Here is a 19,578-nt window from a genome sequence, read left to right on the forward strand (position 1 = left end):
TAGCTTGGGCTATTACATGTAGAAGCATTGGTCAACTGTGTAAGGCAGGGTGTGATGGCTCGGGGTGTGGCACAAAGGCAACACAGTCAAATAAGCAAGAAGAGTCTCTTTATTATCTTCAACTTTGCCCCCAATGTCCAGGTTACCTTCGGCTGGAGAAAAACTCTCCCAGGAACAGCCTTTAAGTGGAGGAAATTCAATCCGAAAACAAAATACATACAAACTGTAACTAAAAATCCAAACAAACCAGGCTGCAGTAATTAACTTGACAGGGCAGGAGAAGGAATTGCAGACTTGAAAGCACAGCAAAACACACACAGTTGGGAAGATACCAGATAAATTCACAATTTGCTCCCAACAGCTTGCTGCATGCAGCTTCCCTTTTTAAACACTGTGTTCCCAGTGGCAGCTAATGAAGGGAATCAGGGCCCTTTCCTTCCCCGTAAGCCACGCAACTCATGTAGCTCCCTTCTCTGTTCTTCCCTGCGTGCCCTAGGATGAACAGGGGGTAGGCTGGGTCTTCCTCTGAATTCCCTCTGCCTTGCTCTACCCCTCCCCTGCTCTGCCCAGCCAGACTTTGCCCTTCCCCAGTTTCTTCCACAGCCAATGGAGCCACACTCCCACTCCGTCAGCTGCTCGGACTCCCTCTCCAAATCAGATTCCGACAGGGGCACGACACAGGGATCCCCAAACTTAGAAACTCTGTGGACTTCAATTCCAGAAATCCAGAAGTCTTAAAGTTGCCAAGTTTGGAGACCTCTGGTGTAAGGTATGGGTGTGGGTCAGAACAGAAGCCTCCAGACCCTTGGAAAGGCGAAAAACGCTCCTCCAGGAAATACCAGTAGGCCACGCCCACCATGGCCACGCCCACCCAGCAACTGGGCAGCGAACCGGTTGCTGGGATTTTTGAATCCAACCCCTGCTTTTATCCATGAAACTGACTCTATCGCTATAGGCAGAGCCATGACATAAATCTACTAAGGGCTGAGTGACAGAAACAGATCTCTCCCTGTGCCCACTAACCAGAGAGCTCAACACAGGGACTTTAGAGAGGACTTATTTAAAAAACTGCTTCGGTCAGCACCCCTGTAACAAAGGACCTCCCCAACCCCCTGCCAGTGGACATTTAACAAAGCATCCTCTGTCGTAACCCCCCAGTCCCCGAGGCCCTAGGGAAATCTGCAGTGGGTCTGTAACAACAGCAACAAGAAGGAGACAGCTTGGCTTCACCCAGGCCTTGCTAACCATCCCAGGCTGGTTGTCGCTTGCTTTAAAAGGCATCTTACTGGTGGGAGAAATAATACATGAAATATTGGCTATTTCTACTGCGTCCTCCTGTCTTTGCAAATGCCACAACTGGAAGCAACGGACATCTCAGGAAGGGATTTGTGACCCGAAGTGCATTTCACAGTGTGGACATTTGTGCATTTCCAAGTCGCCGACACCAGGTGGATGAATGACAGGGTGGATTTGATTTAAACCAAGTCGATTTAAATCACTAAGTAAAAAGGCTTGATTTAAATCAACTCAATTTAAATCTTAATTTTTAAAAAGCCACTGTCAATATTGCAGAATATATAGCCTCATCAGAGGTGGTATTCAGCAGGTTCTGACCAGTTCCGGAGAACCGATAGTGGAAATTTGAGTAGTTTGGAGAACCAGCAAATCCCACCTCTGACTGGCTCCGCCCCCTCTATTCTCCGCCTCCCATCGAGTCCCAGCTGATCAGCTGGGTCTCCTTTTGTTGCTCTGCACAGGAGAACGGAGCTGGAAAGCAGGTTAGTGGGGTGGGGAGAGAATGGAGATTTTACAGTATCCTTCCCCTGCCATGCCCACCAAGCCACGGCCACAGAACCAGTAGTAAAAACATTTGAATCCCACCACTGAGCCTCACGCTACATAACTAAGCTCCATTTCATGCTGAATAAACCAAATTATTAATATATATATATATATATATATATATATATATATATAATCTTAAACAGAAAACTACCTTTAGCTAGATTTTTACTCCAAAAGCATTTTATTAAAATATAATTTGATAAAAATAAAAAAAATCCAATTTCATTTTTTTAAAAAAATCCTTTAAAAAAACAACAACACCATCAATTTTTATCCACCCATAGAGAACGAGCAGGTTCCTCTTTGTTTTAATTTCCCCGTTTGCATTAGCTCCATTCTAACAGGCCTCAGGCCCCTGGGGCAGCAGGTACAGGTGTGACAAGCCACATCCAGGAGGCTTCAACACTTCACCTCAGTAGGGTGCTATGCCGACAGCTTTGAAGGAGGTTGTAATGATGCAACTAGGAGACCGGGAGTTCGAGTCCCGCCTTAGGCATGAAAGACGGCTGGGTGACTTTGAGCCAACCGCCAGGAAAGGGTTAAGAACCCCGAGCAGTGTTTCTCAAGCTGGATTTTTAAGACTTCAACTCCCAGAGTTCCTCAGTCAGCGCAGAGACTATGGAGTTGAAGTCCACCGTTCATAAATTTTGAAATGTCTGACTGGCTTACCAGGATCCGAAGCCTATCGGTCTCCTGTCATAATCAGGAAGGTCTGGCACCACTTTACACGCTTCCATGTTCAGGTACTTAAATATGTGGATTTTTCCTTTTATACATATCTAGAAAGGGGGGGGGGGGAGACAAAGCATTTTTTTAAAATTTGTTAATGATTTTATCCCCTGTATTCTATGATTGTTGATTTAAATGTCTTTTCATGTTTCAACGTTTGTATGCTATGAGCCGTCCAGAGTTATTGGATAGAAGATGGGCGGCAAATAAATTTCATAAATATATTTCCTAAGTAAATAAATACATTTTGAAAGCAACGCCGTCTATATGAAACCTAAAGCTGTTTTTTTAAAAAAGATTGGCCAACCAAATGTCCTCTCCTTTCCCCCAGAGTGATTAAAAAAGATCAGACCCAGAGATTCAGGATCAGATCAGATATAAAACCAACCACTGAAAATTTACATCCTCGGTTTTGACAATAAATTTGAACTCCTTCTGAAGATTACAGCACCATTCTAGTATGGATCTTAAAGAAAGAAATTGACCCAATTCAATATATGATGGCAGGTGGTTAAAGACAGATTGTCTTTAATGGAAGAACATTTTCTATATAAAAGGACGTAAGTGTCAATTTTGAAGTTTTAATGCCCAATATTTTAATCTTTACAATCTCTCTCTCTCTCTCTCTCTCTCTCTCTCTCTCTCTCTCTCTCCCCTTCACCCTCAGTTCAGGTGTTGTTGGTGGTTTCTTTGTTAGCTTGTTTGTCTGAGTTGCACAACACTAACAGGGCAAGCCACTAGTACAGTGGTGGCTAACCTTTTTGGGCTCCTAGGCAAAAAAATGTGCGTGCGCTTGCACGCTCGTGTGCCACCACCCAGACAATGTGCACCCCCCACGCCCACCACGCATGCGCGCGCAATCCCCATCTACCTCGTGGCCCCCATACCTACACTGTGCCTCCCAGCTGATTTTAGCCAGTTTGAGGCCTTTTTCGGCCTCCCAAAAGGCTTGAGGAAGGCTTCTGCAGGCTTTGCAGGCGAAAACTAGCCCCGTTTCGTCACTTCCGGTATTTTCGGAAATACCGGAAGTGATGAAACAGGGCTAGTTTTCGGCCTGCAGAAGCCATCCTCAAGCCTCTGGGAGGCCGAAAAAGGCCTCAAACCAGCCCAAAATCAGCTGTGAGGCGTGCGCAAGCGCAGTGAGGTAAGTTTGCCTGCAGCTCGCGTGTCAGCACAAATGGCTCTGCGTGCCACCCGTGGCATGTGTGCCATAGGTTCGCCATCACGGCACTAGTATATAAACAAATTCCATTCTTTTCTAGCACTGATCATGTTATCTAGTCAGGTAATGAAATGTCTCTAGGAAAACAACAAAGCTTAGGCCCATCAGTTCAACGCTGAGCGACAAATTATATCTTCTAACTGCTAAATTCTCTAGTTTTTCTCTGATGGCGCCAGCCTCTGTGTTACATTCCCTGTAAATTGCCAACTGTTTTTTTTTTTTACCTGATGCCCTGTATACCATTGGTCTCAAATGTGATTTCATAATTTGGTTTAATCAGCTACCAATTGCTATTTCCTTTTTGGACTTTAAATGCCAAAGCCTCAAGCAGACTCTTTGGAGTTTTGTTTCATGATCGTTGCGGGCTTCGGATTAAGTGGAAGCTACTAAGCCTTTAAGAGGAGGTTGGGAATTTGTAAATGTATATTGACACATAAGCAGTGTTTGGGGATGGCTCCAGGCTTCATAACTAGGCTACTGAAGCATTATTTCTGAATAGGGCCATTATGCCCTTGCATAGACAGCATCAATTACCGCAACAGCAAAATAATAGACTGTATAGTGATTTATTTATTTTTTTGCCTCCCGGTTCTGAGATTTAAATAATAGGATGCATTTCCATGGATCCTCTCTTGTCCAAGTGAGTTCTACTTCGAGAGACTTTGCCCACAAAACACCCATCTAATGCCACAGTCTTAACAGCTATGCAAGAGCACAAAAACACCAGAAGGCACGCATGAAGCGAAAAGCCAAGTTTTCTCCACCAAAATTAACGCGTTTGGGTTTAGAGACATCGCCATTTTAGTCCCAATTTAAATTTCAAAGACTTGGGGAATACGTTACCTGGGCGGGGGGAGACTGCAAGGGGTTGTTATCTAAGGTGATTGTCTGTAAGTGCCTGAGGTTCCGGTAACACACTGGGATCGTTGTGATTTTATTGCAGGAGAAATCTAACCGAATCAAAGGCAACTCTGCAAGCTCTGCAAGTGCACACACAACACAACAAAAATGTTACACGTCAACTAATTATGGAAGAAACAAGGCATACATAATCTAACAAGCGAGCACATCTTAACGAATATTCCGCAAAAGAGCAGTGACATTAAAACTTCACTGTGTCTATGCGTGTCTATGTGCATGTTTTTACCTTCAGGTAAATGGACCAGGTAATTCCTCCTGATATTAAGATCCCGCAAGGAATTTAGATTTCCAATCTGGGGAGGGACTGTTTGGATTTCATTGCAGCTGACATCCTGGAAGACAGAGGGGAGGTCAATTTAATAAAATCCATTTTTTTCCGCTCATGGTAAGGTTCAAGTCAAAGCATTTCTTCAGAAGGTCGACGTTATTTAAAGGACTGTCTTTTTCTGGTCACATCTACTCAACGCACCAAGTTGGGAGCAGAGAATACTCCCTGTCTTGTAAGGAGGTCCATCTGGTGGGGTCCAAGAAGGGCCTCTTCCATAGTAGCTCCCTCCCTCTGGAACATCAATCCTGCAGAGGTAAGATTGGCCCTGACCTTGACACGCTTCTGCAAGCTCTGAAGACCTGATTCTGCCAAGGAGTCTGGAGACCCCTGAGGGACGCTGAGTTCATCCAGGGGCTTGTTTGACTGTTGTCGCCAGGAGGTTGGGGTGCTACCGTTTTTATGTTGGGTTTTTTAATCTTTGTAGGCCCCCTGCGGTCAATGAGAGTCAGGCTGCTAGATTCCTTTTGACAGACAGAGAGTCAATAGATGGAAGGGGAGGGAAGAGACAGAAGTAGATAACTAACTAGATAGCGTGATAGCTACATGATAGATAGATAGATAGATAGATAGATAGATAGATAGATAGATAGATAGATAGATAGATAGAGATGGATGGTGGGTGGGTGGGTGGATGGAAGATAATCTATCTATCTAGATAGATAATAGATAGATAGATAGATAGATAGATAGATAGATAGATAGATAGATAGATAGATAGAAAAATAGATAGATGGATGGATGGATGGATGGATAGAGATAGATAGAGAGATGAGATAGAGATAGAGATAGATAGATAGATAGATAGATAGATAGATAGATAGAGAGAGAGAGAGAGAGAGATGGGTTTGTGGGTGGGTGGGTGGATGGACAGATTATCTATCTATCTAGATCGATGTTAGATAAATAGATAGATAGATAGATAGATAGATAGATAGATAGATAGATAGATGACAGACAGACAGACAGAGACAAAGATGGGTGGATGGACAGACAGATTATCTATCTAGATGATAGATAGATAGATAGATAGAGATAGAGAGAGAGAGAGAGAGAGAGAGAGAGAGAGAGAGAGAGAGAGATAGGATGGATGAGTGGGTGGGTGGGTGGACGGACAGATTGTCTGTCTGTCTGTCTGTCTATCTATCATCTATCTATCTATCTATCTATCTATCTATCTAGAAAGATATAGATATACAGTAGATATATAGACAGACAGACAATCTGAAATGGAAAAAATCAGTCAAAACATAATTCAGCAGGATAGAGAGGGAGGGAGCCAGGTATGCACAGGATGAGCTGGGGCTTTCTCTACTCCTCCAGCCACCTTCAACATAACACATGCATTGGGGCCCCAGACTAGTTGGCAAAGTCATGTCTTTCGGAAGGCCAAAAGGATGGGAGCGGATCTGACCTCGGCATGTTCCAGAGGGTGGGGGCCACAGCAGAAAAGGCTCTGTCCTGGACCCCGCCAGCCAGAATTCCTTGGCAGCATGCCCCTTCCCCTGGCACAAGTGGGAAGGGCTAATCCCTTAGGGGTGAGCCGGTTTCTCAGATAGCGTGCTCCATGCCACAATCAGAGTTCTCGGAGGACTACCTGAATATATATGATTAAAACTGATCTGCTGTCCTCTCCCAGGAATCATCATCTTACTGTTTAAATAACCTCCATGCTTATTTAAACAAGCTCATGAAACTTAACGAGAAACCACAAAAATTTGGCAGATGTCCCACCAGCTATTAAAACCTCAGAGAAGCAACACGCACGAGGATTGAAAAGTCAGAGCGTGTTAAGGGCCATAAACATCAGTCTTGGGATGTAAAGGGGGTAGGGTAACCTTCCTCAAAGTCAGGATATCGACAGAGAAACAGAAATACTTAATCTGATTGTTTTAAAAAGAAAACAAGAAAGAAATACTGCTACAGGTAATCCTCGATTTACGACCGCAACTGAGCCACGAATCTCCACGGCTAAGCTTTGATTTTGCAGTTAAGTGGATACTGTCCTACTGTACAACCCTTTTTTTGCCACTGTTGTTAAATGAAACGCTGCAGTTATTAAATTAGGGACACGGTTATTAAGTGAATCCGGATTCTAAGTGTATACATCACATTTTTCAATGCTGGTCTAAATTCAGTCACTAAACAAAGGGTCGTAAGTGGAGAACGATCTGCGTTTCAGGGCAAACTGTGTCAACTTTTGGTAAACCATTCGAATTTGTATCCACTCATTAAGGTGCAAAAATTGACTTCATGGTAGGTAAAAGTTCTAAGTTTCTTTAAACAAACAAGAACAAACAAAAATTCGCCCATCCAATCTCAATCCACCAAGAAGCGCAGAATCCAAGGCCGAGCTCGGGAAAGACGCAGGCCCACTTACAAGCTCCATCAGCTGTCTCAGCTGTCCGATTTCTTCTGGGATGGAGACCAACTTATTGTTGCTGGCGATCAGGACTTTCAAAGGCAGGTTGCACAAGTGGACAGGCAACGTTGAGAGCTGGTTGCGGCTATTCAGGAGAGGGGGAAAAAGAAAAGGAAAGAAATAAAGACGTCAGAATGAGGACCTGCATGGCGTCGGGTCAGAATGCAAAGACCTGATAGCGTATGTTAGTCAGACAAATTCAACAACCTTTTTTTTTTCCTAAAGGAAAAAAAATATTTATTTTGGTCCACTTTAACTGAATTCCCAGACTCAAAGACAGTTGTTTATTTTGATGGGATCCTTGGTGTGCTCTAAGCTGGGTTGTTTTCTCATAGACCTTTCATTACTAACTAGGTATCATCATCAGTGTTGGGAGAGGGGCTTGCAGAATGAAGTAAAAGGTGGTGGTGGAGGAGGAGGGGGGGAAGAGGGGGAGGATTGCAGGGTCCGTGGTGCTCTCAGAGCTGGGTGGTTTTCATGCAGACGTTTCATGACCCGTCTAAGGAACATCATCAGTGCTAGGAGGGAGAGGGGTTTGCGAAGAGTGCTACTTGTGGAGTCCTTGTTGCTCTTTGAGCTCGGTGGTTGGTTGGTTTGCTGACATTTCATGACCTAACTAGGTAACCCCATCAGAACTACAAGGGGGTGGGGGTTTGCTCTCCAATGTTTATTTGTGTGCTTAAAAAAGAAAATCATTTATGCACACACACATTTTGGAAACTCAAAGGAAAGCTGCTGCTTGCTGTATGTATCAGGAGATGCCATTCTGATAAAAGTAATAAATACTTTTGTAGGAACCTCATGAGCTTACAAAACCTGGTAATAAAAGTCAAGGGATCCACCCAATCAGTACAAAAACCATGCACGTGGAACCACTGGCCGTGTTGTTGTTTTTTTTCTTTTAAATCCACACCAAGGCTAAAGATTGCAAGTCTGCAATTCCACACAATTTAGCTCCAGGAAACAAAGACTGCCCTGAGCTTCTGTCGATGGGTGAAGCCAGTGTTTCTCAACCTTGGCAACTTGTGTGGGCGTTGTAGCTGGGGAATTCTGGGAGTTGAAGTCCACGCATCTTCGAGCTGCCATGGTTGAGAAACACCAGATTAAGCAACGCATCTGGATGATGCACTATCCAGCCCAGCGTTCTGTCTCGTTCAGGATCGACCTTGCACATTCAGGGAGTCATCAGCATGGAGAGGCAGACAAGCATCCCTTTCCGGTGTTGTGGCTAACCATATGGCCGAGGAGGTCATAAGCAGCCACAAAGTCATCAAGAGTCCCGGCTGAGCCCACAGGAATTTATGCAGGTCTTCTTGACAGACATCCCCACACCCAATGGCAGCATAGGATCTCCTGCTTGACCAGAGGGTTGGACTATCCCTAGAAGACCTCCAAAGTCCCTTCCAACTCTGTTATCCTGTTAAGGGTTGCAGGAACTGGGCACGGCTAGTCTAGTGGAGAGAAGGACTAGGGCAGACATGACAGCAGCCTTCCAATATCTCAGGGGCTGCCCCAAAGAAGAGGAAGAGGGGATCAGCCTCTTCTCCAAAGCACCAAAGAAGGCAGGACAAGAAGCAACGGATGGAAACCGATCCAGGAAAGAAGCAACCTCGAATTAAGGAGAAATTTCCTGACGGTTAAAACAAATCATCAGTGGAACAACTTGCCTTCGGAAGTTGTGAAGGCTCCAACATTGGAAGTCTTTAAAAGAAGAGATTGTGCAACCATTGGTCTGAAACCATTTATGCAGGGGGTTGGACTAGAAGACCTTTAATCCCCCTTCCCACTCTATTCTTCTGTTAAGTAGTTACAGTATCCTTCCTTTTCGTTTGAATGGATCATCGGCATCCTATTCGGGTGATGCACCTGCCTGAAGAGCGCTGCTCACTTGCAAGCCGTGGGAAGCAGCTGCTCCCTTCTGCAAAGCCGCCCTGTGTTGTTAAGTCTCCCTCAAGGTCAACTGGATTGTGTGTGTGTGTGTGTGTGTGTGCAGTGCACACAAAGGCTCCTGAAAGGCGACAATGCCTCGCTTGAAGGGAAACTCCCAGTTCCAACCATGACCCAAATTTGCTCTGTCCACAATTTCCACACCTCGCAGAGTTAGTAGCCTCAATTTGACTGGCTGGTTTTTTAATGAGAAGTCAAGGAACTCAGAACACAAGAAGCTAAACGCTGCATTCTTTGATTTTGCAGCAACTGGGGCAAAACTGCTGTTATACTCCCCTCCCCCCACCAATCCATTAATAATAACTTAAAAAAAAATTGGGTACAGGCAGTCCTCGACTTACAACAGTTCGTTTAGTGACCGTTCGAAGTTACAACGGCGCTGAAAAAAGTGGCTTTGGACCTTACAACCAAGGCAGCATCTCCATGGTCACGTGCTCCAAATTCAGACGCTTGGCCACTGTCTCATATTTACGACGGTTGCAGTGTCCCGGGCGGGGTCTCTGATCCCCTTTTTGTGTCTTTCTGACAAGCGAAGTCATTGGGGGAATCCAGATTCATTTAACAATTGTGTTACAATTTTCATTTAACAATTGTCACTTCACAATTTTGGCCAAGGAAGGTCAAAAAACACGGGACAAAAATCACGTATCGAATGTTTTGCTTAGCTAACAGAAATGTTGGGCTCAGTTGTGGTTGTAATTAAGAGGATTATCCATGATCCATGTTTTATTAATTATTAAAAATGGTTCTGTAACACTGAAAGTGATTTACGTGTGCAGCCTTGTTGAAATGTACATCAATAAAATATGATTAGGCATTTGGTTCATCTTCATTCTTTTATTTCTAGTCCCTTGTGGATCCATTCAACGACTTTGTATAAATCATCTGTCAATCCATCAAATCAATCTATCAGTCACAGTGGCGGGATACAATTTTTTTTTACTACCGATTTGGAGGGTGTGGCCTGGTGGGCATTGCAGGGGGATGATATTGCAAAATCCCCCTTCCCTGCCCACCCCACTAACCTGCTTTCCAGCTCTGTTCACCTGTTCAGGGCAACCAAAGGAGGCCCAGCCGATCAGCTGGGACTCAATGGGAGGCAGAAAATAGATGGGGCCGGGGCCAGTCAGAGGTGGGATTGGCCGGTACTCCGAACTACTCAAAATTTCCGCTACTGGTGGTTCTCCAGAACAGGTCAGAACCAGCTGAATACCACCTCTGATCAGTCACCTAAATAGTCAGCCTGCAAACCTAACTTCGTCCTGGTGTGATTCCTATCCCTGTCACACAACAAAATTGTTGGAAGGTCCTGATTGGAGAAGTAAGATTTTAAATTGAAAAAAAAAAAAAAAATCCAGTGAAAGAAGAATTTTAAAGCATCCAACATGATAATCACAATTATTTTATTAAAACACGGGGGGAGTGGGGACTAAAAATTCCAGGCCCGCATTGCTCACTTTCCCGCAGCCCTGTGTGGCCTCCAATTGCAAAAGGATTTCCTGCTTTTTTATATAAAGAGGAAATTCATGCAGCTGAGAGCTGGTTGCTGAATACGGGTCCAAGAATTTCTCTCTCTATATATATATAAATATATTGTAATTAGCGTGATCTGGACCTTCTAGGCATTGTTTTCTTTGAGGCACTCTTTTATTATTCTTACCTGTAAATAAAATATATTTATTCCCGTTCCAGGATATAACCCTCAAGGCTGAATAGAAGAAAAGGCCCTAAGAGTCCAGAGAAGAGCACAGAAATGATCAGGGGCCTGGAAGCTGAACCATATGATGAATAACTGAGGGAATTAGCTGTGAGGAGTCCTTGGCGCTCTATGAGCTGGGTAGTTTTCTTGCAGGCATTTCATGACCCATCTAGGGAACATCATCAGTCCAAGAAGAGAGGGAGGGTTGCAGAGAGAAGGAGGGGAAGAGGGAAGAGGAGAAGAAGAAGAGGAGAAGGACTGTAGGATCCTTGGTGAACCCTGAGCTTGGTTGTTTTCTTGCAGGCATTTTGTGACTCAACTAGGTAACATCATCAGTGCTAGAAGGGGTTTGGTGGGAGGAGGAGGAGGAGGAGGAGGAGGAGGAGGAGGAGGAGGAGGAGGAGGAGGAGAATGACTAATACTGTGGGCCCTTTGTACTCTCTGATCCTGGTTGCCTTATTGCAGATGTTTCATTACCCAAACCAGCATGAAAGCCTGATTGGTGACTCTGGGCCAATCACCAGGAGACGAGGGGTTCTAGTCCCGCCTTAGCCACGAAAGCCTGCTGAGTGACTCTGGGCCAATCACCAGGAGACGAGGGGTTCTAGTCCCGCCTTAGCCACGAAAGCCTGCTGAGTGACTCTGGGCCAATCACCAGGAGACGAGGGGTTCTAGTCCCGCCTTAGCCACGAAAGCCTGCTGAGTGACTCTGGGCCAATCACCAGGAGATGGTGAGTTCTAGTCCCGCCTTAGCCACGAAAGCCTGCTGAGTGACTCTGGGCCAATCACCAGGAGATGGTGAGTTCTAGTCCCGCCTTAGCCACGAAAGCCTGCTGGGTGACTCTGGGCCAATCACCAGGAGATGGTGAGTTCTAGTCCCACCTTAGGCATGAAAGCCTTCTGGGTGACTCTGGGCCAATCACCAGGAGACGAGGGGTTCTAGTCCCGCCTTAGCCACGAAAGCCTGCTGAGTGACTCTGGGCCAATCACCAGGAGACGAGGGGTTCTAGTCCCGCCTTAGCCACGAAAGCCTGCTGAGTGACTCTGGGCCAATCACCAGGAGATGGTGAGTTCTAGTCCCGCCTTAGCCACGAAAGCCTGCTGAGTGACTCTGGGCCAATCACCAGGAGATGGTGAGTTCTAGTCCCGTCTTAGCCACGAAAGCCTGCTGGGTGACTCTGGGCCAATCACCAGGAGATGGTGAGTTCTAGTCCCACCTTAGCCACGAAAGCCTGCTGGGTGACTCTGGGCCAATCACCAGGGGACGGGGAGTTCTAGTCCCGCCTTAGCCACAAAAATTTGCTGGGTGACTCTAGGCCAATCACCAGGAGACAAGGAGTCCTAGTCCCGCCTTAGGCAAGAAAGTGACTTTGGGTCAACCCGCTTCTCTCTCAGCCCAGCCCACCTTACAGGCGGGTTACTGTTGTTATTGGGAAAATAGAAGGAGGAAAGAATATTAGATAAGTTCACTCCACTGAGTTACTTCTAAACTAAGGAGGCCAGGATTAAAACTCCAATGATTTAAACTTATGAATGCTTTACGTAGCATGCATTTGTTCGAAAAGATCACAATAGGTAATCAACGGAGAGAACGAGTGTAAAAACAAAGGATCCCCAAACGTTTTGTGTGGTCATTCGTTCGCCAGCTTTTATGGAGTCTGAAAAAAAAAAAATACCACCGTCTGGCGGAAAGTTAGCACAGAGGCACTGAAGGGCCCCTCCTGCTTCAGCGCTATCTCAAGTCTCCGGAAATGTCAGGGTCTGTTTTTGCAGCCAGCTGGGAGAAGCCAAACACAGGATGACCGAAGCTTGGGATCCGGAGTTTTCCTAGTGGATCACTACAGGATTCAGAGGAAACACTTTGAAAGCAACCATAGGATCCCTCTGACGTGAAATGAACTGCTTTTGAGAAAAGGAATCTGGGCCTTCCCTGTTTACCCAGGGCCAGAGAGCAGAAGAAAACAAATATTTCGAAGCGAACAAGTATCGGAAGTTGTCCTCTGACTCACATCCTTTTTTTAAAAAAAAATTGAAAGGAAACTTGCTGTAAAAGACAAAGGAAGTTAAGGCGCAACTAAATTGCCAAAAAATCAAGTTAAGACAAAGTCTGATTCTTTTACTGCTGGCTGAGGTATACAAAATAACACACATAACAGAGTTCGAAGGGACTCTTGGAGGTCTTCTAGTCCAACCCCCTGCTCAGGCAAGAAACCCTGCACCATTTCAGACAAATGGTTGTCCAGCCTCTTCTTAAAAACCTCCGGTGTTGGAGCATTCACAACTTCTGAAGGCAACGGATTAATTCTTCTCATTGCCAAGAAATTCCTCCTAAGTTCTAGGTTGGTTCTCCCCTAGATTAGTTTCCATCCGTTGCTTCTTGTCCTGCTTTCAGGTGCTTTGGAGAATAATTTGACCCCCTCTTCTTCGGGGCCGACTTTCAAATATTACTATCATGTGACACCTAGTCCTTCTTTTCAAGCCCAATTCCTGCAACCATTCTTCATATGTTTCAGCCTCCAGCCCCCTAATCCTCTTTGTTGCTCTTCTCTGCACTCTTTCTAGAGTCTCAACATCTTTTTTACATCGTGGTGACCAAAACTGGATGCAGTATTCCAGGTGTGGCCTTGCCAAGGCATTAGAAAGTGGTATTAACATTTCGAGTGATTGTGATACAAAACCAAACACCTTTTATATAAAATACCTTTTCACAGAATGTAGCATATTACAAAGCAGACATGCTGTAAGATACAAAGCTTTGCAATCAAATCAGCGAGGATCTCAACTGTTCACTGGAGGATAATGACGTATGAAAATATCTACAGACCCCTCACATCCTGGACATAAACTGATTCAAGTACTACCCTCAAAACGACGCTATAGTGCACTGCACAGCAGAACAACCTGATACAAGGACAGTTTTTCCCTGAACGCCATCACTCTGCTAAGCAAATAATTCCCTCAACACTGTCCAACTATTTACAAAGTCTGCACTACTATTACTGTTAACCTTCTCATCACTCCTTATCTCCCATCCCCTCCCACTTGTGACTGTGTGACTGCAGCTTTGTCACTTGTATCCTTACGATTTATATTGACTGTTTCCTAGTATGATTTGATTTGCTTACTGTACCCTATGACTATTATTAAGTGTTGTCCCTGATGATTCTTGACTCTTGAGAATGTATCTTTTCTTTTTATGTACACTGAGAGCATTTGCACCAAGACAAATTCTTTGTGTGCCCCATCACACTTGGCCAATAAAGAATTCTATTCTATTCTATTCTATTCTATTCTATTCTATTCTATTCTATTCTATTCTATTCTATTCTAATTTTATTCTTTATTCCAATATCTTACTTGACTGTTTCCAAGTATGATTTGATTGCATATTGTACCCTATGACTATTATTAAGTGTTGTACTTTCTATGATTCTTGACAAATGCATCTTTTCTTTTATGGACACTGAGAGCATTTGCACCAAAACAAATTCCTTGTGTGTCCAATCACACTTGGCCAATAAAGAATTCTATTGTATTCTATCCTATGAAGAAATTCCGCACAGTTTTTTATCTACATCACCTGGGCTCAAAAAGTCCCAAAATTTTAGAAAACAAACTGTTTAGGAAAAGTAGTTCAGAGACCATTCGAAAACCAACTGAAAACGAAACAGCCGGCCTAAAGCTAAATAAAGAACAGGCCTAACGTGTTTTCCCCAGATGAAGAATCACCAAAAGAGCGTCCCCAATTAGCTGGGCTTTAATTTCCATGTCGAAGAAGGAATCTGCACAGGAGGAAAATACGTTTTTGTTTCAGGTGTGGAATGAAATAGGCCCACTCAAACTAGTTGGACGAGACAAGTCAGCCACATGCTACAAAAAACAAAAACAAAAAACCCCACTCAAACCACGCAGGTTTTATAGCTAGTCCTTGACTTACAACAGTTCTTTTAGTGGCCGTTCAAAGTTACAAGGTCACTGAAAAAAGTGACTTAGGACCGTTTTTCGCACTTACGGCCATTGCAGCGTCCCTGTGGTCTTGTGATCAAAATTCGGATGCATGGCAACTGGTTCATATTTATGACGTGATCCCCTTTTGCGACCTTCTGACAAACAAAGTCAATGGGGGGAAAAGCCCGATTCACTTAACAACCTTATTACTAACTTATCAGCGATTCAATGGGGGCTAAGAAAGTTGTAAAATGGGGCACTGAACTCACTGAACGAATGCCTTGCTTAAGAACATAGGTTTTGGGCTCAACTGTGGCTGTAAGTCGAGGACAGCCTGTATTTCGAACACAGGATGCTGGAAATGGTCCGTCTCACCTTCGGAATGACAAGAATACCCTGAAGGACTAGATGACTGTGCTGCTGGCTCAAACCAGGCAAGCTTTACTTCTGGGGTCGGAACGAAAGCAGCGTGTTTTGCTCCAGACTCCAATCTAACTTATGGAACCACACGAGGTTCCCTTTCCCACTTAGCTCACTTTTTAAAAAAAGGGCCATTTTCAAACATGAAAGGGTTTGTGCTCTTTGGAGTGGAAGACTGGAGGGTTATCTTTCCCACTCGAGTCACTTAAAATGGCTTTTGGAAACACAAAACAGTTCGCGCTGTTTTGCACAGACCACCACCACCCCTTACACCAGAAAGTCTTTCAAAACAGATACCTCACTTCAGGCACGTTTTTGTTAAAATGAAGAGGCAGTCTTTGTGTGTGTGTGTGTGTGTGTGTGTGTGTGTGTGTGTGTGTGTGTCAAAATATCAAACTGTTTAGGATTGTAGCCATTGAGGCAGCATCTTGAATTATTCTTACGATTCATATGGACTGTTTCCTAGTATGATTTGATGGCTTATTGTCCTATGACTATTATCAAGTGTTGCACCTGATGATTCTTGACCCTGGACGAATGTATTTCTTTTTCTTTTATGGACACAGAGAGCATTTGCACCAAGACAAATTCCTTGTGTGTCCAATCACACTTGGCCAATAAAAAGAATTCTACCTATCTATCTTATGGCCAGAAACAAAGGATAAACTTAAGTTAATACAGAAATGCTATAATAGATTTATTGTTCACAATGGCAGGTATAACTCCTGAAATCAAATGCAGGATAACCTTAGGCCCCACTGTGAGAATTAACATGAATAAGATCTGGAAAAGAAAGATATTGATATAAACACAAAAAGCAGGCTAGTTAGAGCAGAGGTCACCAAACTTCGCAACTGTTTGGGGGGTGGGGGGTCTCCAGTCAATGATAATTGAACCTTGGAGTTGAAGGAATTAAAGGGACTTCACCTATTTTTGTGACTTTGTTGCTTTTGTATCCCACCCTGGGTCATCACATCTTGAGAATAAATATGGGGATTAGAAATTAAAAAAGATTAGTGAAATATAGAAAACATGCTAATATAATCAAATATGTTAAGATGGGGATTGTTATAAAAATTAGACATATTATGTATATCAGTATTACAACTAAAAATAGAGAATCAATACCAATGAATATGTGTAAACTGTAATTGTTATTTGTACTCAGTTTATTTGTACACACAGTTTAAATGGAAGATGGATTGTTTGTTTTAAAATAAAATAAAAAATTTAAAGAAAAGAAAAAGAAAAGAAAGGCCACTAAATGAACCATTGTAAGTCAAGGACTGCCTGTAGTCTGCAATAATATATGGCTGTAAGATCTGGGTACCAAGAATGGCCGGTTGAAAAAGAATTGACACCTTCAAACTGGTGGGCTGGAGTAAATTATTGCATATATCATGGTCATCCACAGCGACCAAGAAAGAGATGATGAATCGTATAAAACCAGCCACATCATTAGAAGTCAAAAATATCAAGACAACGGCAGAGTTAATTTGGCCAAGTTATGAGTGCGAATTCATCGGAGAAGGCAATGATGCTAGGAACTGTCAGTGGAACAAGAAGGGGCAAGCAAAGGACACACTGGCTCGATCAACATCGCATCCGACGCAAAGTGGAACATCCAACAATTGAAAGAAGCTGGGTTTGGCAGGGTAGCCTGGAGGCCACTTGCCTATAAAGTCACCAAAAGTCGGACACAACTGAATGGTTAAAACAGAGGCCTCCAAACTTGGCAACTTTAAGACTTGTGGACTTCAACTCCCAGAATTCCCCAGCCAGCCCTGTCTGTTTCTTTTTTCTCTTATCCCCCAAAGAGCAGAGATTGCAGAGGAAGGGATTGCAAGAGAGTAAGCTGTGCTGGCTGGAGAATTCTGGGAGTTGAAGTCCACAAGTCTTAAAGTTGCCAAGTTTGGGGACCCCCAGGTTAAAACAGTAGAAAAACAGTGGGTTAAAAGTAAGAACCAGGAGAAAAAAAATTGCATTCTGGTCGCATGTTTTTTGACCAATGTGTTTTATTGAAAGGCATAACCTCCCTTCAACAATGCGATGGGTGGCCTATAGGTTTTTAGCATCATCATCATCATCATTTTAGCCATTGTCTATCCACTGCAGGGTGAAGGTCTCTTCCTCATGTTCCAACCAATATGGCCCTAAGCTTCCTTTTGCTAATTGGACCTCCCCAATATTGGGCTGATGTCGTCGCTCCATTTTGTTCTATGTCTCTTTTGTGGATGCTTTTGATCAAATGGGATCCATTCTATGACTGCCTTGGCCCACCTGCCCTCAGTTCTTCCTGCTATGCGCCCAATCCGTTTCCATTTCAATTCTTTGACTCTCTTAATGATACGGCATACATGTGTTTATTATCTAACCTATGTGCAGGATGACTTTCTATCTTGTCTTGTCATCTGTCATCTGCACCTCTTTAACTGTCTGGTTCGGTTCTGCAACCCAACAGGACAGACAGAGACTTCAGAGAGTAATTAGGACTGCAGAAAAAACGATGGCTACCAACCTACCTTCCATGGAGGACCTGTATCCTGTATCCAAAAAGAGGGCTGTGAAAATATTTACAGACCTCTCACATCCCAGAAATAAACTGTTTCAACTCCTTCCCTCAAAACGACGCTATAGAGCACTGAACACCAGAACAACTAGACACAAGGACTGTTTTTTCCCCAACGCCATCACTCTGCTAAACAAATAATTCCCTCAACACTGTCCAACTATTTACAAAGACTGCACTACTATTACTATTAACCTTCTCATCACTCCTTATCACCCATCCCCTCCCACTTGTGACTGTATGACTGTAACTTTGTCACTTGTATCCTTATGATTTTTATTGACTGTTTCCTAGTATGATTTGATTATTAAGTGTCGCACCTTATGATTCTTGACTCTTGGTGAATGTATCTTTTCTTTTATGTACATTGAGAGCATTTGCACCAAAACAAATCCCTTGTGTGTCCAATCACATTTGGCCAATAAAGAATTCTATTCTATTCTTGTAATGCCGAGCATGTATCTTTCCGTGGCTCTTTGCACCACGCGTAGCTTTTGTATCAATTGTGAGGTTAGTGTCCATGTTTCACCAGCTTATGTTAGAGAAGGTAGCACACACTAGAGATTTAATAAATAATAATTATAACCACCTTTGGTGAGCTCCAGTTTATTTCATCAAGTGCCATCTAAGACATGAGTTCACCAAATTATATTGCCTTACAATATAATTTGTCAGTCAGAAAAGGTACTATCAGACTGCAGGGGTGTTGTTTTTTTGCTGTCACAGAATAACACCTCCTTCATCCTATGACACCTGCATTTAGCAGTAACCTGCAGTGATCTCAAGGAAAAATTCTGAACTCTTCACATTTGCCCACCATGTAGACACCAAGCAAATATATAAAAAATGTAAGCTGGACAGCCAGATTTTTTTTTTTTTTTTGAAAGGGCAAGTTTTCAATTCAATGTAAGAACCGCTGATTCTCCTTGGAAAACGTGGTGGCTCATCTTCAATCAAGCCTTCTCCTTTTCATGACAACATGAACATTCTGCTAGGCTCAACACTCTCCAGCGTGGGCAGTCCAGGATGGCCTGGGGGTGGGTGGGAGGCAAGGGGGATGGGACGTGCTTACCTGATATTCAAAAATGTTAAGGACTGCAGGTTCAAAATGGCTTCTGGAATATAGCGAATGCAATTCTGGTACAGATTCAAGCTCTCGAGGGAAACGAAGAGGCAGGCTTCTGGTGGCAACTCAGAGAGCCGGTTCCGTGATAAATCTTGAAAGAGAAGGAATAAACAGTATGAGATCCAGCCAAGCGAGAGTAAGAACATAAAGATCAAGATGGGATAACAGTAACCATTAACGATAACGGTAGTAATAATAGGCTCAAGTGCTCTGGGAGTTTAAAATCCAAACAGACAAGCACCTACCCCATAACACCCCTGACTTCACAACTGTCAAAAAGAAGGACAACCAAAACTAGGTATAAAAAAAAGATATGGAGGAATTTGGAATACAAAGGGAACCCCAACAATCAGACCAAATTTTAACTGGTAAAGAAGAAAAATTTATCACTAGAACATAGAATTA

The 19,578-nt window shown here is 43.6% G+C and overlaps 1 protein-coding gene across 11 annotated transcripts in view; it reads right to left on the reverse strand.

Annotated features, from left to right (window-relative positions):
* LRCH3 (leucine rich repeats and calponin homology domain containing 3) overlaps nucleotides 1-19,578 on the reverse strand; it is a 115,587-nt gene that overhangs the window by 66,981 nt on the left and 29,028 nt on the right. For all 11 annotated transcript variants that reach the window (XR_015749546.1, XM_087965591.1, XM_087965592.1 and 8 more), the window contains exons 2-6: nucleotides 19,120-19,264; nucleotides 7,423-7,549; nucleotides 4,944-5,049; nucleotides 4,640-4,776; nucleotides 2,515-2,624 (exon numbers count right to left, since the gene is read on the reverse strand). Coding sequence is in view for 10 of the 11 variants with exons in the window: in XM_087965591.1 (XP_087821717.1) it covers nucleotides 2,515-2,624; nucleotides 4,640-4,776; nucleotides 4,944-5,049; nucleotides 7,423-7,549; nucleotides 19,120-19,264 (625 nt within the window). In the remaining variant the exon portion in view is untranslated. The remainder of the gene's footprint in view (nucleotides 1-2,514; nucleotides 2,625-4,639; nucleotides 4,777-4,943; nucleotides 5,050-7,422; nucleotides 7,550-19,119; nucleotides 19,265-19,578) is intronic.

Source organism: Notechis scutatus, chromosome 4 (assembly GCF_049901735.1).
Source record: "Notechis scutatus isolate UNSWTSFEM ecotype Mainland chromosome 4, rNotScu1.2, whole genome shotgun sequence".
Classification (NCBI taxonomy): Eukaryota; Metazoa; Chordata; class Lepidosauria; order Squamata; family Elapidae; genus Notechis; species Notechis scutatus.